Source organism: Amblyomma mixtum, chromosome 8 (genome assembly GCF_055824585.1).
Source record: "Amblyomma mixtum isolate Tamu chromosome 8, ASM5582458v1, whole genome shotgun sequence".
NCBI classification, from domain to species: domain Eukaryota; kingdom Metazoa; phylum Arthropoda; class Arachnida; order Ixodida; family Ixodidae; genus Amblyomma; species Amblyomma mixtum.
In genome coordinates this window covers 141,129,882-141,151,987 of record NC_143019.1, presented here as the reverse complement: position 1 = coordinate 141,151,987, position 22,106 = coordinate 141,129,882, and the positions used below count along the sequence as shown (strand labels likewise).

Sequence of the window (22,106 nt, the reverse complement as noted above, 5' to 3'; positions counted from 1 at the left end):
GAAGTACGTCCCCCGGGTCACTCACGAGACCCGCCCTCTACGACTCCGCATCAACATCAAAGGAGAAGTACAACATCAACAACGACAGAAAAGAGAGGGAGAAAAGTCGTGACTTCCGCCCTTCTAAAGTCTTGCGAACACAACGTTACCGTTAGTTTTACAACTCAAACCGAGCGTCTTTGCATGGCCGGCTACAAGTCATCCCTGATGGGGGGAGCCGCGGAATCATTATTCAAAAAGTTGAAGCACCCAGGCAGGGCGGCCACATCACAGGAACCTTCAAGAGAAAAGAAATTTGAGGTTGTTCCATACATACACAAGGTTTCACACAACCTTAAAAAGGTGTCTACGAAGAATAGTTATTTTAGGCCGCAGAAAAGACAAACTTCAAAGAGAAATTTTTGAAGCAGCAGTCATCCTTCGTTCGGGGACAAACACATCCGTGAGCAATGCATCTGTGACGCTTCTCAAGGGAGAATTGTAATTGCTATCAGAATGATTAGATTTGGGGCATGACGATGTTCGCTTGTGTCACACGTGCCATGGGTGCTGATCATTTTGTGCCTAATGCTCTGTTCACTGCATGTTATCTTTTTTCTTTTTTGTCGTTGATGAGCGCAAAGCATATATTCGTTGAAGCGAGTTTCAATAAAATCAGTTGTTAGTTGGCGCTCTGTGGTGTTTTTTTACGTTTTGTCCTTGTCTGCCGTGCCGAAGCATTTTTTGAAGAAATGTGAAGATATTCATATGCCCAACATCACCCGGGATTTGCTACGTGCTCATCCTCTATGTTGGGACTCTAATACTTTCGGAATGAAGAAGATGATTCAGCACCGCCGCCAACGACGACGAAGCGCTAGCGCCGCCCGTCGGATTACCACTACACCTTGGCCAATCCCCCCACGTGGGTATGTGCCATTATAAAGAGGTGAAGAAGAAGAAGAAGCCCGTCGGATGGTCGTGCTGCAGAACTGCCGCTTGCGTGCCGGTCTCTCACCTCGCTGGTTCTTAGACTATTTGCGCCAGGGTCTTTGTCGCCAGCGCTTCAACGTGCCAATAAACCGCTCTACATTTGGTGGAGGTTGCTGCATTCACCTTTCCCCATCACCGTGGACCTTCGCAGTCGCACCATCTCGATGTCCAAGGCCAGTAAACAGCCCCCCCCCCCCCCCCCCCCCCGCCGCAGCCAGTCATCTGCTCTGGTCCCTTACAAAAATGACTTTTGAGCTTCAGTTGACGCCTTGTTGAGCTCCTGTTGAATCAACTGGAAACCAACATGAACTCAATGTATGTTGAGCCTACCCAACACCTGCTACACGGAATTTTTGTTGAGCGTAGTCAAGAGATTTACTGTTGAGCAATTTCTGTTGGATTTAAGTTGAATCATCTCAAGGCAGCCGTTTCTAAGCCTAACTAAATGAAATCATTTCGACATCCATCGTGTAAACAGAACCTGATCACATTACACATATTAAGAACGCATGCAGCACCCGTTAAAACTCTCATAAACCGCTCAAAGTCATTTTCTTGCATAGAAAAAAGTGCACTATGCTCATTCAGGCATACCTACTTTGGAGGATTCGTATGTGCTCTCATAAAAAAGGGCGCTTAATTGGTTTGGTTGGTTTGGTTTGTGGGGTTTAACGTCCCAAAGCGACTAAGGCTATGAGAGACGCCGTAGTGGAGGGCTCCGGAAATTTCGACCACCTGGGGTTCCTTTAACGTGCACTGACATCGCACAGTACACGGGCCTCTAGAATTTCTCCTCCAAAGAAATTCCAGCCGCCGCGGCCGGGATCGAACCCGCGTCTTTTGGGTCAGCAGCCGAGCACCTTAACCACTGAGCCACCGCGGCGGCGGCGCTTAATTAATGCTTTCATTAAGTTGTTTACGAATAAATCAAGGTCGTCAAATAATAGACCGTTGCATATGAACTTCATTACTTCTACTACACATAAAATAAATAAATATTAAGAGTAATAACTGACATAACTTTGCTAATCGGCAGGCCATAACCTGCGCAGGTCCGGACACCCCTGAGTAGGACTATATAAGGGCGAAGCCGAGGTTGCACTAAAGATCAAGATGAACTCTGTCAGTTCTTTCTATAGCCAGTACTGTCCCATGCTCTTTATCTGATGGATGTGTAGGATGTGTATGTATATATATATATTTATATACATACGTGTTTATGCGTATGTGTGGAGCGTTACGTCACAGGGGGTGATGGCTTCACGTTAACGAGAAATCGCAGCAATATGAATATACCGCCGAAAATTGCTGGTAGTCGGTCCATCTGGTGCAATACGAATGCATTCCCAGGATTTTTTGCTTTTTAACCCCAGCCAAGATTCAGAATGGTGTGTTGATTCACTCCCGTAATTCCAACATGAATTCAACATGAACGCAAAGCAGAAATTTCATTGAGAATACTCAACTCTAGCACAGTGGCCACTTTTCCAATGAGTTTCAACTCGGCCTCAACAATTCACCAACACTAGCCCATCCTGGTCACAACAAAAATTCAACATGGCGTGTTGAGTCTGCTCATGAGAACTTCAACACTGTCTCAAGAAGCATTTTTGTAAGGGGTGCCGTCCGGCAGCGGGACCCCGCTGTTTTCAGCGGCCACAGCGACCAGGATGTGGAAGATTGGCTGGAGTCGTACGAAAGGGTGAGCCGCCATAACAACTGGGACGACCGCGTCAAACTCACCATTATGATATTCTACCTGAGCGATGTCGCGAACCTGTGGTTCCGGAACCACGAGCACACTCTCGGAGGTTTTCGGCCGTCCCGCCGTGCGGAAACTGCGCGCTGAGCAAAGCCTGCATGTCCGGGCTCAGCACACGGACAAGACTTTCACCAGCTACATTGAAGATGTAGTTGACCTCTGCAAGCGTGTTGATCCGGCTGTCTGAGGCTGAAAAGATCAAGCACATCATGAAAGGTATCGACGACGACGCTTTTCAAATGTTGTTGGCGTAGAGCCCACCATCATATCCTCGGTGTATACCCCGTGCCAAAGTTTCGAAGAATTGCGCAAACAACGTCTTTGCGCTCGTCGCCATCCCCCGCCTGCCGACTCCATCTCCGGCCTAGGCATCAACCACGGCTTGCTAGCCACAATCAAAGACTTCGTGCGGGACGAGGTCGCCCGGCAGCTCTCGCTCCTATCTAGCCAACACCCGCCACCGCCCATCCTCGGTCCTGAGATCCGGCATGCCATCACGTAGGAGATCGCCGATGCACTTCCTAGTCTTCGGCAACCGGCACCCTTGGCTCCCCAGGTCGGTCTTCTCCCGATCCAGCCCACCCATGTTGCCGCACCGTTGAGCTGGAGTCCCCCCAGTAACCGTGCCGCCTGCGCCCGCACCCGTGCCTCTCACATATGCCGAGGCTGTCACAAGACCACCGCGGCCGCAGGCCTATGCATACGTTCATCCTGCGGTGCCTGCGCCTGTTGCTTTCCAACAGCGTTCCACGCCCGCTACCTACAACCCTCGGCGCACGGCTGACAACATACCGATCTGCTACGCCTGCAGTCTTCCAGGCCACGTCGCGCGCCACCTTTCGAACGAACCCCTCAGGGTACCTCACCTGACCGCGCGCTTGGTGGCCAGCCCTACGTTTCCCAGCGCTCGCCCTCCCTCTACGCCGCTGCTTGCCGCCCATGAGGCGTCGCACCGTCCCCGCCGATTCAGAATACTGGCAGCCGCGGTTCCCGGGGCACGAACTGCGCACTCATCGCCCTGCTTATGTCCTCGCCTTCAACGCCGAATCTTCTTGACGTGCTTGTAGACGGCGTCAAGACACTTGCGCTTGTGGACACTTGAGCAACCCTTTCTGTAATTAACGAACACTTCTGCCGTTCGCTTCGAAAGGTTACCGCTCCATCTTCTGGATTCTCCCTCCATACAGCTATCACCGCGCTCGTTCATCCTTCTGCCGTTCGCACAGCACGCGTCGTCATCGCCGATGTTTTATATGTTGTCGAATTTTTAGTCCTCTGTGCAAGCTCCCATGACGACATCTTTGGATTTGATTTTCTATCCCGCCACAGCGCCGTCATTGACTGCGCCCGTGCGCATGTCGTCTTTTCTACGCTCTGTGAGGCGCCCTTCAACGAGGCTGATGACTTGGTCCTCCTCGGTGCGAGAAATGAAGAGACAAGGAAATGAATAGATGAAGCTACTTATAACATAGGCCTCGACCAAGCGGCGTAGGTCTTTTTCGCGTATGGCATGATGGCGGTTGGCAATGCGGCGCATGATGCAGATGATCTGGTGCACAGCGTTTGTAAGTCTAGTAATGAGGGTGATGTGCTTGCCATTTGACTGAAGAAATAGTCCTTGAATGCGGCGGGTAGAGACAAGGGGAATGGGTGTGCCGTCCTGGTAGACGGTGAGAGAAGGCGTCATGGTGGCCACCCATCGAGGCAGAAGGAGCAAAAGCATCGATTTGGACGAGGAGCAGCTCAACCTGATAGCCCTAGTGTGAGTCTCCATTGCGCCTACGCCCGCCTGGAGAGTGGCCTCCATATCGCCAAGATTTCCGGTGGTCACCCAGAGGGTGATGTGATCGGCGTAGAAAGCATGAGATAGAGCTGGAATAGTGCGCAAACCACGTGCCAGCGGGAAGAGGGTGATGTTAAAAAGAAGCGGGGACAAGAGAGAACCTTGGGAAGAACCTGTGGTTTGCCGCCGGCTAGTGTAACAGCCGAGCGCCAAGTAATGTGAAAGAGCGGACGCGCCCTCCTCTCCCGGCGCCCGTCGGAGGGCGAGCCCCTGCTCGCCCGTCCCTGTCTAAAATAAATGCTTTTCTGTTCTCAGCCACCCGTCTGGAGGGTCGTTCTTCTCCGCGCTCGTCGAACACTCACGACATGGTGTCAGAAGTGGGATCCGGGCTTCGCTAAAGAGATTCTCGCCGTCCTCAGCGGTCGAAAGGAACCCTGATGGCAGAAGCAACTGCGAGTTCGGGCTTTGCGCTGAAGCCGCCCACAGCTTTCACTTTCGACCGAGCGTCGGAATGGCCAGCCTGGATTCTCGAGTTTGAAGACTACCGCTACGCATCCGGTCTCAACAGGCAAGACCAGGAGACGCAGGTGCGGACTCTGCTCTACGTGATGGGCCGCCAAGCCAGGCAAATCTTCAACACGTTTTCGCTCTCCGCTGAAGACGCAAAGAACTACGACCTCGTCAAGGGGAAGTTCGATTCGCACTTCGTTCAGACAAAGAACGTTGTCTACGAATCAGCATGCTTCAACCGGCGTGAACAGGAGCCCACAGAAACGGTTGACCAATACGTCACTGTGCTGTACAACATGGCGGACAGGTGCGATTACGGTGAACCGCGGGATCGACTCATCCGCGACCGTTTTGTCTTGGGCCTCCTTGATAAAAGGCTGTCAGAAGCGTTGCAGCTGGATGCCGACCTCACCCTCGTCAAAGCTCTCTCCAAGGCTCAACAGAAGGAAACAGTGCATCATCAACAGCAGCTACTTCAACTTCAAGCCGCGGAGGGAAGCCCATTGGTCAAGACGGAAGGCACTGCTTTGGATGCTGTTGTCCGCGCAAAGCATAAGGGAAAAAATCGCACGCGACCGGCCAGTTTCGCGAAGACGAGCAGCCAGTCTTGCAGCTACTGCGGTGGAGCGCCTCACCCTCGTCCTTCGTGTCCGGCTAAATCCGAAAAGTGCTCAAGATGCAAAAGTAAGGGACATTACGCTCGCGTCTGCAGAAAGTTTCCCTCTAAAGAAGTCTCAACACTGGAGCAGGAAACCTCAGCACTTTTTCTCGGCGCTGTCCATCAACCAGCCACTGCTCAGAACGACATCAGGCTCGCCGAAGTCGGCGTTAACGGATTTCCATTGGTTGCCAAGATTGACACAGCGGCTCAAGTCTCCGTTGTGCCTGCAAATTTTGCCGCAGTTCCCAGAGATCTCCATCCGGTAAAAGAAACTTTGGCAGGATCGACGGGGAAAGCGCTTCAAGTTGTCGGAAAATTTGGCGCAACTATCAAATGGAAGAAGCGAAGTTCCGACCAAGTCATCTACGTCGTTCAACATCTCAAGCACCCGCTCCTTGGATTACCTGCTATAGAGACTTTGGGCTTGGTGAAGTTCCTGTGCGCAACCGAACGCATTGAGGAGCGTTACTCCCAACTTTTCTGCGGACTAGGTCAGTTGCCGGGCGAGTACACCATTCGTCTCGAGCCGACAGCCGTGCCGTACTCCGTGACTGTAGCGAGGCGCATTGCTGTACCGCTACGAAAAGCAGTGGAGCAGGAAATACACAAGATGAGGGAGCAAGGGGTTATTCGTCCTGTTGAAGGCCCTACGGACTGGTGTGCCGGAATCGTTCCCGTTGTGAAGCCGTCAGGAGGAGTCCGAATCTGCGTGGATTTCACTCGCCTCAATTCATCGGTCCTCAGAGAAAGGTTTCCTCTTCCGTCAGTGGAACAGTCACTCGCACTGCTAGGTGAGGCTACAGTATTTTCTCGACTTGATGCCAACTCGGGATTTCACCAAATTCCTCTTTCTCCGGCATGCCAAGAGCTGACTACTTTTATCACGCCGATAGGGCGGTTCTGTTTCACCAGACTTCCCTTCGGTATCACGTCAGCGCCGGAGTACTTTCAAAAACGAATGTCCGAAACTCTCAGTGGACTGACTAGAGTAGTCAATCTCATGGACGATATTCTAGTTTTTGGCCGCGACCAAGCGGAGCATGACAAGAACCTGGACGCGACGCTAAAGCGACTCGCTTCATCGGGATTCACCCTCCACCGCACGAAATGTGTTTTCAGTGTTAATGAGGTGGCCTTCCTGGGATGCGTCATAAACCGCCGAGGTATCCGTCCCGACCCTAAAAAAGTCGAGGCAGTCAAGTCACTTCCTCCGCCAAAAGACGTCGCGGGAGTCCGGAGGATCTTGGGAATGGTGAATCATTTGGCAAGGTTTCTGCCATGTCTGGCCGAGAAAACTGCACCGCTTCGAGACCTCCTCAAAAAGACATCAGAGTGGACCTGGGGGCCTGCTCAGGAAGTAGCGTTCATGAGCATCAAAGACCTCCTGTGTTCAGAGAAGTGCTTAGCCAAGTATCATCCACACTACCCTACAACACTGTCAGCGGATGCATCAGCCCATGGTTTGGGTGCAGTCCTGCTACAAACGCAGCCAGATGGATGTGAACGCTCAGTTGCATACGCCTCGAGATCCCTAACAACGGCAGAAACGCGCTATGCTCAGGTTGAAAAGGAAGCCTTGGCACTGACATGGGCAGCCGAACGCTTTGAAGAATACATCCGTGGACTCACGACAACATTCCAGACTGACCATCAGCCTTTGATCACCCTTCTGGGAAAGGCCTCTCTGGATTTGCTGCCGCCACGTATTCAACGCTTCCGCATGCGCCTCATGCGCTTCACCTATACGATGCAGTATGTGCCAGGGAAAAGCCTTGCAACGGCCGACACTTTGTCCAGGGCACCCGTAACCAGCGACCTGGTAGCAGGAATGTTCACCTGCGACGAAGTCAGTGCCTACGTAAAGGGAGCTGTCATCGGACTTCAAAGTTCCGCCTTCGATCCGATCAAGAAAGCACAAAACGAAGACGAAATCTGCCAGCGTCTTCGGTGGTACTGCGTGCATGGATGGCCGAAAAAACGCAAAGTTCCCGCTGCTTTGTCACCATTCTGGCAACACCAAGCAAGTCTAACCCAAAACGATGGCTACTTGCTATATGGAACACGCTTGGTTATCCCTCAACACATGAGAGGAGAAATTCTCGCTCGCCTACACGAGGGGCATCAAGGAATCGAGCGCTGCAGAGCCAGAGCCAGGCAGTCTGTGTGGTGGCCGGGGTTATCCAGTGAACTCCGCCAAGTCGTCTCTAACTGTCAAATCTGCGGTAAAACGCGCCAGCAAAATGCTGAGGTGCTCCTGCCAACATCAATTCCCGAGCTGCCTTGGAACATGGTGGGCATAGATCTCTTTCAACTTCGTGGCAAGCCGTACCTCATCTGTGTGGACTACCACTCTCGGTACCCGGAGATAGCGCTTCTAGCTTCCACAACAGCAGACGCAGTTATAAAACACCTCAAGAGCTTTTTCGCTCGTCATGGAATTCCTGTGACTGGTTTCCGACAACGGCCCTCAGTTTTCGTGCTCGGAGTTTGCGAAATTCGCGAAGTCGTACGGTTTTACCCACATCACGAGCAGCCCCTTACATCCGCAGGCCAACGGGGAAGCAGAGCGAGGGGTGCAAACAGTAAAACGCCTGCTGAAGAAGGCTGAAGATCCTTATCTTGCGTTGCTGGCCTACAGAGACACGCCAGGACCAACAGGCTTCAGCCCCTCGAAACTGCTCATGGGACGACGGCTGCGCACACGTGTTCCGACATTTCCCGCTCTCTTCGCACAGCGGGGTAGCGAGAGCAAGCAGGCAGCCGCGAAGGATCGCGAAACCAAGGAGCAACAGAGGCGAAATTTCAACTCGCGACACGCCGCCAGAGAGCTGCCGGTACTCCCGCCCAAGACCCAAGTTTGGGTGAGAGACTTCGACTGCGAGGGGGAAATAGTAGAGCAAGCCGGGACCCCACGGTCATACTGGGCAAAGACAAGCCGCGGGACCGTGCGCCGCAATCGGCGGATGCTGGTTTCCTGGAAGCCATCGCAGAGTCGAACGACGCCGCCTCCTTCTCCCGCTTTCCTGGGCTACGACGATGAAGACTGGCTATTAACACCAAGCGCGTCGCCGACAGAGGACGACGGGGGAGCTCGACCGCGGCGCGACAGTAACTCACCGCCCGAGACATCACACTGCGCTCAAGCTGCGGCTGCAAGGGCACCAGTTGCCGTGACTCGCTCCGGGCGTAGTGTCTTTGTGCCGGACCGTTTCGGGGGTATCGCCGTGGTGTTGGCTAACGGAGGGGGATGTGGTGTGCCGCCGGCTATTGTAACAGCCGAGCGCCAAGTAATGTGAAAGAGCGGACGCGCCCTTCTCTCCCGGCGCCCGTTGGAGGGCGAGCCCCTGCTTGCCCGTCCCTGTCTAAAATAAATGCTTTTCTGTTCTCAGCCACCGGTCTGGAGGGTCGTTCTTCTCCGCGCTCGTCGAACACTCACGACAGAACCCTTGTTGCCAAGAGAGAAAGAATGAGAAGAAAGTGGGCCGCATGATATTTCGGCTGTGTGGGGGGCGCGGAAAGCGGTGATATAAGCATGGACACGGGGTTAGACATGGAGAGAGGAGAGAGTGTCTAGAATGGCAGTGTGATGTATATTGTCGGTTGCTTTGATAAGGTCCAGCTCCAGGATAGCTCGAGTGCGTTTGTGGTGGGAGGGGTGTAGGACATCCTTGGAAAGTTTAAGCTGACATCCTGGGTGGAGAACTCGGGACGAAAGCCGAACATGGAGTTAGGAAACGTGTCGTGGTCATCCAGGTACGTCTGCACGCAGGTTCGGAAATCCCCCTACTATTTCGTGTGCACATCACATACGTAGTACATACCATTAACAAGGCCTTCCGGTGAACAACTTTCTGGCCGTCCCGCAGACCCTTTTCACGGTTACTGTAGCTTGGGGCCTGCCCACCTATCTCCAGACAAGTTACCCCCGAAAAACCGTGCGGCGGCAAATCAGCAGGACAAATATCCGCACAATCTCCGCGCAAAAGAAAATCTAAGCAAGGATAAATTACAGCTGCCCCCGATGTCAGTTTGGTGGTTTCCATTTGGTCGAAAGTTGCCTCAGGGTTTGTCGCTCTCCCTACAGTTTTCCGTGGAATGCGAAACATCACAAAGCACAAGCGCAACGTGCACGACCACTCATGTGCAATTCTAGAAGGAACTCTGTGCATCGATGAAGAGCGAAAAATAAGGTTTGGGTTTCTCTAACTTGCCGGCAATCCCACGATAGCCAATAAGACGATAAAGAATAAGTCTAAACTTACACCTCTCCTCCTAGACTTGATTAACAATCGAAAAATTAACCAAGTGAAACACAAAATGTTCGGAAAGTATGCACCCAGACGCGCGTACATGTGCATACAATGAACATGCTAAAGTTCAAAGCACGTAAGAGCACAGCATTTCCGATTATTTGGACAGCAGTGTCTTTCTCTGAAATTCACTTGATGTTATAGCCCTAAGTTCACTCCCCTCTGAGTGGACACACTGGTGTCATAGCTGAGCTTTCTTCCCATAATGAATTTGAGTGGCGGTACAGCGCGTCCGTGTTAGCGTGGCTGCTGCCTAGGTGAAGTCGAATGGTCACGTTGTAGTGTTGAAGCGCGAGCGCCAAACGCGTCAATTTCGTCCACCGAGGCACGGTGCTCTTAAGGTACGAGAGTGGGTTATGGCCACTGACTTCGTTTACCTCGGCTTCTTAAACCCATGTCTCAAATTCCTTCAGGCCTCAGGTCACTTCGAATGCCTCTCGCTCAATTGTAATCCACCTCATCTGCGTTGGCGTAAATCAGTGACTCGCAAAGGTGACCGCAATTTCTGAACGGTCCTCAACCGACTGAGCCAAGCAAGCTCCAGCGGCGACTGACGATGCGTCAGTGTAAAGAAGGTGTGGTTTCCCCGCTTGAGGTGTGGCCAACGACACAGCCATGCATAAAGCTCGCTTGAAGTTATTGAAAGCCTCATCTGCCTCAGCAGACCAGGGTTCTAGATTTGGTACTCTTTTTCCCAGTGAGCTGCGTCAGCGGCTGAGCTATCCCGGCAAATTTGCAGCCATAGATCGGGTAGTAATTACACAGAACGTTCCTTAAGTCGATCTCCATTAGTGGGACGTTGTCACGATATTGTGGGCTGATCAACGGTTGGTTGGCGCCGAAATTATAATACATCGGGCCAACCTGCCCCACACTACACTCTCCGTGATTTCGGAGGAGGAGGAGCGACAAACTGCTCCACCCCGCTTGCAAAAGATGAAGTTCGACTGCTGACCGGCGATAGGGGCCACGCCTGATTAGTCGTTGACCGGAGGCATGAGGCGTAGGCAAGTTCTTTACCAAACCCCTTTACTAAGGCAAATGAAAAGAACCGAAAGTTACAACACAAAGCCCAACAAAGACGAGTGCGGGCACGGGCGCGACGCGAATTACACACACAACATGAGGCCGCGAACACTACAATTAACACATAGAAGGAAACATAAGGGCGATTACTATACAGCACGTTACAACAACAAAGCAATGGTATACAAAAGGTTACGACAAGAGTGACAGGACAAAGAAAAGAGTAAAGCGAGTGGGGAGAAACGGTGTCGTCTTAGCTGCGGGATGGCAAGGTCCGGTCGCAGGGAGCGTCGGGTTGCGGAGGCGCGCGGGGCTGATGGGGGTTGCGGTACGGGCGAACTTGGGCCACGCGTCTCCGGAGCCGCCGTCGCTGCGCTCTACGCGTCAGACACCCGCCTAGGCTCGCTTGCCGACCACTTCCCTGGCTGACCTCACATACGTCCGCACGCACCGAAATCTCCAAGGCAACTGCTGGCTCGCAATTTTCCCGCCGCCTCGTTCTCATGGCGAACGACCAAACAAACAAAAGTTCAAGGCACAGCGCGAATGATTTGCAGATGTTGACAGGGGAAAACACGAAGAAACAGAGAAGGGACGCGAGGAAAGGCCTCGGTCCTCACGAGGAGCGATGCTAACTTGCCAAGGTCAGGAAGGGTGCCGAGCATTCAACCGACCGCTTCCCGTCCCCCGCAAGCGCTCGCTAACAGGCGATAGTACAAGGAGGGGGCCGGTATGGCCTTTACCCTCCAGCGTCGCGACTGGTCAACTGTCCACCGTGGGTTTGGGGGGCGGGGGGGGGGGGGGCAAAATCATCGCCGCCGGCGCCGTGGCCAGCCGTGACCACCTAGGTCGCAAAAGAAAAAAGAAAGACAAGGCATGCACACAATTTGTGACGCAACCACCGCGAAGAGAATGATATTCTCAATACCATTCCAAAACCAAAATACAAAAATTTCGTGCATGCAAGAACTGTATTGCCGGACTAGGAAACACAGATACAATACGCGCACTTCACAGTCACCAGCGCGCACCATCTCGTCGCCTCGTCAGTTTTCCCCGGCAGCTCGCCGGATCGCGCACTGCACACCTCACGCAGTCACGTCACAGTTACTGCAGACTGTTCCACACTGCACTTTAAGTCAAAGCAGTTCAACATTGCACTTTACATCGAAAGAGTTCAACACTTAAATGTTAAGCAAAACACACAAACAACCTGCGCTGCATAGCATTCTTAAAACATAGGAAGACAAGCCACAAAATACAAAGAAAGAAAAAGGAATGCCTACCTAGGATTGGAGGAGCGTTCATAGCTCATGACCATCTAGGTTCCGGCAAAGATAATTTGTGCCGGCTTCTTCTCTTCCTTCCCTACGGCACTGAGAGGGATTTCACCGTACAGTCGGGGACAAACGTCTCCAGACCACGTATTCCCCAAACGAAGCTTAGAGCTCTCCTATCAGATAGCTGCTAGAGACCACACTTATGGAGATGAAAGAACAAAAACTTAACTTTTACCTCCACAAGTGTGGTCCCCAGCCGCCGACTAATAGCAGAGCTATCGGCTTCGTTAGAGGAGCACGTGGTCCGGCGACTTTTGTCCCCGACTTTACCTCTCACTTCGAACCTTTCCACGCAGAAACTTCCTCTCCCCTACCTCGACGTTGAGGCAGTCGGCGCGAAAGATCGTTTGAGAGGCGGCAGTATGACCTTTCCACCGCCGTGTCTTAACGCGAGAGCGTCTCTGCTCACCTAGCTTTTTCAACATCTTTGCGGAACGCAGGTTGAGCAAGCGCGTCTTTTTTTTGTTGGTGCTACGCTTGTCCGTCTCCGTAGAGCCGCACACCGCTAGCGCATTGTAACCTGGCCACTCATGGAAATAACCATTTTGGCGGGAAGTTACGTCATTTGCCGGTTGTGCTAGTGGCTGCGCAGAGATAGCAGTACCGCAGCCACCTGCCTGCTCTGCTCCTGTCCCTACTTGCATCCCTATCCGCTCAGCTGACCGCTGCTCGGAAGACCGGTCCTCCGTAAAAGCCACCGGGTACGGTATGTAGAAAACCAGCGAAAAGGACGCATTCACAAGGAGAAGTACACAGGACAACGCTGGAAACACAACTGAAAATTCTTTAGTTCGCCAACATCAGAACAGGGCGCACATGCACGAGAGCACCACAAATGCTATCAAAACAGCAAAACACAAAACTGATTAAGCGAGCGAAGAAACATGTGGTAACCTATGTCCCATTCATGAAAGTGTACTCTTTTGCCGTGAACCTGACAGAGCTGTCGCTGACGCATTCAGTCCCTAACTGCTTGATTTTAAAAGCTTCTAAGATTTCTCGTTCTATCTGTGTTTTGCCGCGGCCGATGATTTTGACATTATGGAGTACGTATCGACTGCTTGAAGCGGATCAAGCTGCTTGGGAACTGCGGCATCTCCATGATCCGCTGGCGCCCGTTAGGAGCACAATAGTGCTCCACACTCCCTGTCAGTCTCTACAGCCGACGCATCCGAGCAATGCTCCTCGACTCTGAGCGCTCCGTCGAGCTCGGCCTCTGGTTCTTCAACGACATCAAAGTCATCACACTCCCCTCCTTGCAGCTTTGTCAGCCTCTCAGGAACCACGACAGCCCCAGGATCCTTCCGTATCTCGATAGACTGCACCCGTGCCCCCTTCTCTAGGTCAGGCGGTGTCGTCGTCACTGGGACGCCTGAGGGTGGCGCCGGCACTCGGCTGAACGGCTTTTCCAGCGTATTCCCTTCAGGCGTTTCCGTACTCACCTCTACCCCGATTGCATAGCCGAGCTCACCACTTCGTCCTTTGACGATACAAAGTTCACCCCCTTTGCACGTGAGCTCCCTATGCTCGGGAGGCGTCGTCAAACGCACCTTATCTGCTGCCGATGCTACTTCTGCTTCCGCCCTGCGGTCGCCTTGCCAGTAATCCTGTTCGCCGGCCTCGAGCTCCTTCCATGCTGTCTAAGATCTTGCTTCACTTTCACTAAAACTAACATCAAGACCTGCGCTTCTGCTAAACCTGCTCCTTGCTCGGAGCGCCTGAAGTTCTTTCTGAATCTAGAGCATCCTGCGCGCCGAGCGCGATTTGTCAAGCTCGTCCTCCTCATGACGGCGCTCGTCGTCCTCGCGACGACGTTCGCATTGACGCTCATCTTGCGCTTTATCCCTTTCGTCCTCAAGACGACGGCGGTCATCCTCCTTGCGACGACGTTCGCGTTGCGCTATCCGCTCGTCCGTACACAAATTGGTGAAGGGCTGCTCCCTCGAGACCCAACGGCTTTCCCCGCCCGATGCGGCTCTCTAAGTCCTCCATTGTAGACACTCTGTCAGTTGAGACAGCTCGCGCTATCTCACTTGACCACTATGCCTCGCGGTCAAGGCCAATCTTGGTCAGCAAGTCCTGTCGCGGACGCCAGGTTCTCACAATATTGTGGGCGGCTCGATGGTTGGTTGGCGTCGAAATTATAATTAATCGGGCCAACCTGCCCACCACTGCACACTCTGTAAGTTTGGATGGGGAGGAGCGACAAACTTCTCCACCCCGCGTTCAAACGGTGAGGTTCGACTGCTGACCGGCGATAGGGGCCCCGCCTGATTAGCCGTTGACCGAAGGCATGAACAACCAAACAACCAAACAAACAAAAGTTCAAGGCACAGCGAGAACGATTTGCAGATGTTGACAGGGGAAAAACACGAATAAACTGAAAAGGGATGCGAGGGAAGGCCACGGTCCTAACGAGGAGCGATGCTAACTTCCCAAGGTCGGGAGGGGTGCCGGGGCATTCAACCGACCGCTTCCCGTCCCCCGCAAGCGCTCGCTACCCGGCGATAGTACTAGGAGGGGGCGATGTGGTCTTGACCCTTCAGCGTTGCGAACGGTCCACTGTCCGCGTTGGGGGGGGGGGGGGGGGGGAACCATCGCCCCCGCATTGCGACATGCCTGCGAACCACCGGCGCCGCGGCCAGCCGTGGCCACCTCGGTCGCAAAAGAAAAAAGAAAGACAAGGCATGCACACACTTTGTGACAGACGTGGAGTCCTTGAGTTGCCTTTAATTGCTCTGGATCAAAACCATTTCTTCCGCTGCCCACCACGTGTCCTAGGTATTTGAAGGAGCTCTTTATTACCTGACATGTCTCCGCGTTTGTCCTTAAGCCTGCTCTCGTGAGCCTGGGAAACACTGCATGTAGGTAATCAACGTGCTCTTCGAGGGGTTGCAACGTTCCCTAAATACGCGCACGCGTAGTCATTGTGTTGCGCAAGCAGGCTATTCATGTTCCTTTGAACATGAATAGCAGCAGCGCCGCAGCGTTTTTGAGTCCGAAAGGCATCACCTGCCAATCGAATTGCCCGCAGTGTGACACAAATGCCGTGTAGGCCTGCGACTGCTCCGCTAATAGAATCTGCCAGTATCCGCGATGGAGGTCAGTGAGCGTAATAAACATTTTATTTATTTATTTATTTAGTTAGTTAGGTATTTATTTCATAATACTGCAGGCCACTGCTTGGCCCAAGCAGGAGTGAACATACATTGTTACATAACAAAAAGAATAAAATTATTCAATATTAGCAACACACAGATACCAAAAGAAAAAACCAAAAGAATAAACTTATACAATGTTAGCAGCGCACGGATACCAAAAGAATAAAACCAAAAGAATAAACTTATACAATATTAGCAGCAGACGGATACAAAACATACATATAAGCAATATTAGCAGGTAAGTAGACGATTTAAGGCATCAGAAAAATTTTGCGAGGAAAAAACAGATTCCGGTAACGAGTTCCAATCTTGCACTGTTCTAGGCGGTACCTGCGCGCATGGCCGTACCTGCGCGCATGATAGGTTCCTGCATACACTCCATCGGATGTGCATGTGTTTTTGAGGTTGGATTAAGAGCGTGGTAGTCTAGGCACAGTTGCACGGATCCGCACTTCACAGCCCTTGGCATGACTATTGTGGTAAAAGATTGCATTTGGGCATGCGTGGCCAGGTGTATAAGTAAGCGTTCCAAAGAAGAAATAAACAGTTGTTAGTGCTCTTGTGTGTGTCTTTCTTCGTGGTTCGTCCTTTGATTGCGCATCCTATACCTTCACAACCCAGCTCCAAGAGCTCATAGATTTGCTTTCCAACCTCGGCCTTCAGCACCTTCGGGCCTTTTAAGGTCAACCACATTTGGGAGAAGCTCCTTCAACAAGTTTCACATGATGCGTCCCCACACGAGCCATTCTGTTAGAGAAAAACTTCCAGTGTTTGGCGAGGACTGTTTTAATTGGCCCAGCGATTTTTCCATCCATTTGGGCCATTTGATCTCGTCCCAGTGGCGGAGGTGATGGTTGGGGTACCGTGCAGCGCGTGGTATATCCAACTTCCTCAATGCCACTGTCCTCATGGAAGATGACACCTACCGATGCCACCCTGCACAAATACTGGCGTAGTCAATTCGCATGCATCAGCATACGGCGGTCCTCATTTGCCTCCACGTAGTACGAGTGTTCTCGGTACTTCCCCGTTGCGCTACACAACCCCAGCGAGGGCGTCCAGCTAGAGCATCCGCCCCGCGTGCAAGAGGACCGTTGTTTGATTTCTGTTACCGCGCAATTCTCCACCGATTTTAATAAAAAAAAACACATGCCGATGGAATTGCATAACCCGGTTTGGGGTGCGGCCTCATCTGGGTGACCAGAACCGACAATGCATTCCCCCACCAGAACAGGATTTGGCCACCCTCGTGTAGTACTTGGCCGCAAACTTCTATGAACAAACCAATTAACCCACAGCCCTCAGTCCCAGCGGCTACGGAGCAACTACCGAGGCGGCGGTGTGACCTGTGACGCAGCGGAGGCTAAGAATCTCTGGCTCCGGACAGGCCACCATTGGAAACTGAACCTGGCAACGTTTAGTGCTAGAACCTTATCCAGTGAGGCTAGCTTAGCAGTGTTGTTCGAGGAACTTTCGGGCATTAAATGGGATGTCATAGGGCTTATTCAGGTTAGGTGGACAGATAAGGTTTATACAGTAGTAAAGGGCGGGCACGTGCAGAGCATTGTGGGTTTAGCAGACAGACGATAAATTTGCGTGGAATTCCTCATCAGTCAGGACATAGCTAGCATCGTAGAGGAGTTTCACAGTAATAACGAGAGGGGGGAAGCTATTGTACATAGGCTTAATAAGAGGTACAAGCTGAAGGTGGTGCAGGCCTACGCGCCTACATCAAGCCATGGATACCAGATCGTTGAAAGCTTCTATGAAGACGCGGAATAGAGAATGAACAAAGTAAAATCACAGTACACTGTACTCATGGGCGACTTCAATGCGGAGGTGGGCAAGAAGCAAGCTGGAGACCAGGCGGTAGGTGACTATTGCATAGGTTCTAGGAATATCAGGGGGAGTTGTTAGTAGAGTTCGCAGATGCAAATAATTTGCGGATCATGAATACCTGGTTCGGCAAACGAGAAAACAGGAATTGGAATAGCCACAATGGTGAGACTAAAAATAAAATAGAATTCATACTATGCGCTCACCCTGCCGTCGAAGAGGATCTGGAGGTCCTCGGAAAGGTCAATTGTAGCGACCACAGATTGGTAAGGTCTCATGTTAGCTTATATTTGAAGAGGAAACGGAGAAAACTAGTGAAGCGGTAGCTCAATTACAAGTTAGCGGTAAGAGGAAAAGTACAGGAGTTAAGGATTTCGCTGCAGAACAAATATTCGCGTTAACTGCGGAAGACAACGGTGATGTTGAGAACAGGAAAGATAATCTCAGAGCTATCGTACGGAGTGCTCCGTAGAAATAGGCTGCAGGATGGCTCGACGGGATACCGGGAAGCTATCTCAGGAGAAGAAAGATCTGATTAATAAACGCCAAAGCATAAAGCGGTCTAACTCTACACACAGAATAGAACAAGCAAATAAGCGCAAAGTAGCCTACATAACTATACCATACAGGTATCATAGCCATCCACAATGTTAGCGATATAATTCCAATTAGGAAGGATATCAGGCAGTGACGCACGGCTAAAGCCCTTCCACTCTCGGGACCCAGATTGATTTCCTAGGCCTAGAGGGCTGCATCTGTGACCGGGGAGCGTATTCGCCAACTGCAGCCTGTACAGGCACAAGGCTTGAAACCACGGTGAATTGATCACGGTGACTGAAGATTGTCACAACGGCTTACCTAAAAGGGATAATAAATCCCTAAATAATGCTGAAAAGTCTATACCAACCTATTGTTACTAACCATGTAATATTTAGTTTAAATTCAAAACTGATATTCCAGCGCTCTGAATAATCTGTGTAAAAGTATGCAGGAAATGTTTTGAAAATCTTAAACGGCGTTATATGCCACTAAGCATAACGATTTGCAACCTAAAAGGAAAAAATTTAAAAAATGGAATCATAAAAAACAATAAAATTGCAGTGCAGAGAGCGGAGTCGAACGGCCGACCTTCCATACGCAACACGTGCCTCTAATCCACTGCGCCATGGCGGCGATGTCAAGCTGTCGTTCTGAATGAATATTTATAACCAGCCTTAATGGTGGCTGCTACCTGCCGGTGGGCGGCGCTGTCATCGCTGGCTGTACCGGCTGCACTTGGCGAACACGCGACCGGGGAAGTGTCACCCCTTACACATGGGCCCTGATGGAACAAAGAAGTGCGCGCGCTGAAAAACGGGAAGTTCAGTATCCTGCCGCCGACACACAAGGCTCGGGTCGACGTGCCTATGTAAATAACCTTTGTAAATAGATTCTGTATCAAGAGTTAAAAAGACACAGGCTCTGGTTGCAGCAAGGTGCTACGGCGACCCACGTAATGTGCCCCCGGCGGTTTATTTCGGGCCTTTTATCAAGACCACGGAACGAAAGGAGGGAAAGGGATAGGGAGGAGGAAAGGGCAAGTTGCTTTGATAAACTGCAATCTGTTACATCTTCTCTTCCCAATAAAAAAAAACTGAAACTTGGTGAAAGTTGCTGTCATAATGAAGCCTGCGAGGCTCCGCACGTTGCCTGGTTGATCTTCGTAGGCTTGGCGAGTTGACTGTATGATCTGTGCCAGGCGTCGGAGTAGTGTGATCCACCGTGCTTGGTCTAGGCCTTTGCAATTGTTGAGGGCTGGCGGCATCCCGGCTTGATCCGTGAATTACGGGTGTCGGACCCACCATATATTGTTGGTCCGTGTCCGCGTGTCCCCCACGGCTGTCGATAATCTGGTCTTCACTTCCTTGAGACCGTTTTGCAGGGCTGCCGACGTTTTCGGGAATGGGTAGTAGGTGTTGTCTGTTCCGTCTCAGGAGCCGCTGGTCCTCCGTTTCCACCACGTACGACCTCGGTGCTGCTTTCCCGACTACCGTCGCCATGCGTGCCCAGTTGTCGCCTTGGACACGAACTGAAACTCCTTCCTTGAGTGGTGACAGTACCTTGCCTACCGAGGACTGCCGATGCTTCAGCACTGCGACACTTGGCTGCTCGTTGTACAGAGGCAGGGAACTACGGAGGTGCCTGCCTTGTAGCGGTTCGCCAGGAGAACGGCCATCTTCCAGGGGAAAAGAGCGATACGCTAACAGACCCAACCAAAAGTCACTGCGGGACTCATTGGTCTTATTAAGGATGCGCTTGACTATTTGAACGCCCTTTTCCGCTAACCCATTAGACCTCAGGAATTCAGGACTCGACGTGATGTGGTGAAAGTCATACTTTTGCGCAAAGAGACGAAACTCTCTCGATGCGAACTGGGGAGGAATGCCGTGGCGCGAGAAAATAGCGGATATTTTCCCTATGACCTCTTTTGCCGTTGTGCCTCTTAGCTGCTCCACTTCAAGGAAATTCGAGTGGGCGTCATATACTACCACATAGGAGGCGCCTCCGAACTGAAAGAGGTCAATTCCTACGCGAAGCCACGGCCTATCGGGGGTAGGCTGCATGAGGAGAGGTCCACTCTGCTGCTTGTATGCATACTTTTGGCAAGTACCACACCCCCGAACGAGCGCATCAATAGCACTGTTCAGCCCAGGCCAGAATACCAATCTCCGTGCTCTGGCCTTGCATTTGTTCAATCCGAGGTGCCCCTCGTGAACTCGTTGAAGGATTTCTTCTCTCATAGCTTTAGGTATGACGACTTTACAGCCCTTCAACAGTATTCCGTCCACCACGGACAGCTCTCCTGCAAATGGCTTGAGCTCACCGTCGATGGCAGCACCCTGCGAAATTCGCTTTCTCACCTAGCTTAAGTACGGGTCTTTGCTGCACTCCTTTTCCAGCCGCACTTTCATCGGTGTGCTTACGATGCTGGAAACGACCTGCATTGCATGCACGTCGCCGTCTGTTTTCCATGACGCACTCGACAACTGGGTTGCCACCGGTGCACGCGACAGCATATCCGCCAGCAACAAGTCCTTGCCAGGCACGAACTGCAAAGTATAGTCATACTGTAGAAGCCTAATAAAAAAACGGTGCAATCGTGGTGGCATGTCTCCAATGCTCTTCTGTGAAATGACAAGCAGGGATCTATGGTCAGTTTCGATCAGGATCTTTCGGCCATAAACAAAATGGTGGAACTTTTCGCATGCGAACAAAATCCCAAGCGTTTCCTTTTCAATTTGAGAGTAGCGTGTCTCGCAATCTGTTAGGGTCCTTGATGCGTACGTCACTGGGCGCCAGTCACTGCCATGTCGTTGAAGTAGCGCAGCGCCTAACCCAGTCCCCGAAGCGTCCGCCGTAATCTTTGTTTCTTTCGCTTCGTCAAAAAGAGCGAGTAACGGAGGGCTTGTTAATGCGTTGCAGATCTCTGCCCACTCCCGCTCATGCGCGGCCGTCCATTCAAACATGACGTTTTCTTTTACGAGGCTCCGCAGCAAGACTGTCTTATCACTAAGGGACGGGATGTACTTTCTGAAGTAGTTAACAACGCCCATCATTCTGCACACAGCATGCTTATCTCTCGGGGCCGACAGCGACAGGACACTGTCAACCATTTCTTGTGCATTTTGCTTTTTCCCTTCCTGCTTGGACCAAAAAGGTCTGCAGTATCATGTAAATAAATAAAAAACTAAGCTGCGACTCGGGCGTATGCCATGCTCACCTATTACGTCGCCCAAAAATTCAATTTCTTTCGATCCAAAAACACTTCTGCAGGTTAAATGTCAGCCCCGCTTGTTCTTCCGCTTCAGTACGGCATGCAAGCGCTCGTTATGCTGCTGCTCACTGTCACCGCACACTAGAATGTCGTCAATGTATATGCGGACGCCTGCCAATCCCTCGAAAATTTCTGTTAACGTTTTTTGAAAAACTTCGCTTGCTGATGAAATTCCAAAGGGAAGACGAATAAAGCGGTAGCGTCCGAACGGGGTCGCAAACGTGCACACTCGAGATGTAGCTTCGTCCACTGGGATTTGATGGAAGCCTGCGTTCGCATCCAGGCGGGAAAAATACTTCGCACCCGAAAGCTCTGCCTCAATCTCTTCCCTTGTTGGCATGGGGTAGTGCTCGCGCTTTATGTTTTTGTTGATCTCTCTCGGATCCATGCAGACTTGAAGCGCTCCATTCTTTTTACGCGCTATAACCAAAGGACTCACCCATTCTGTGGGTTCATCCACCTTCTTGATGATGGAAGACTTTTCCATGCGCTCCAGCTCTTGTCTGAGAGGCTCCTTGAGAGCCAGAGGTACTCTCCGTGCTGGATGCACGACTGGAACAGCATCCGCTCGTAGAACCATCCGGTACCGCCTTTCGACACAACCCGTGCCCTTGAACAAGTCTGGAAAAACCTTTTCCGGTGCTTGCTTAGTCCACTTCACCGAGTCCACAGCTTTTGGAATTAACCCAAACTGCTGATATGCCTGCAGTCCTAATATGGCCTGGCGGCTTTTCTTCACCACGAAGAACTTCACCGCCGGCGCCACACCGTTCAGAAAAAGAACCTCTGTGTCGACACCGACATGATTGATGGCACTGCCATTGTAAGCTTTCAGCACAGCATTACTTTGTTCGAGACTCTGAGTTTTCTTGAGACGGCGGTAAACAGTCGCAGGAATTATGTTCGCTTGCGAACCTGTGTCCACCTTGAA

The 22,106-nt window shown here is 51.7% G+C and overlaps 1 protein-coding gene across 1 annotated transcript; it reads right to left on the bottom strand.

Annotated features, from left to right (window-relative positions):
* Positions 1–20,261: 20,261 nt before the first annotated feature.
* On the bottom strand, positions 20,262–21,755 carry LOC149334653 (uncharacterized). The gene is made up of 2 exons (XM_089557972.1): positions 21,615–21,755; positions 20,262–20,450 (listed from the first exon to the last, which is right to left on the bottom strand). The coding sequence occupies exons 1-2, from the start codon at positions 21,753–21,755 to the stop codon at positions 20,262–20,264; spliced, it is 330 nt and encodes a 109-aa protein (XP_089414098.1).
* Positions 21,756–22,106: the final 351 nt, after the last annotated feature.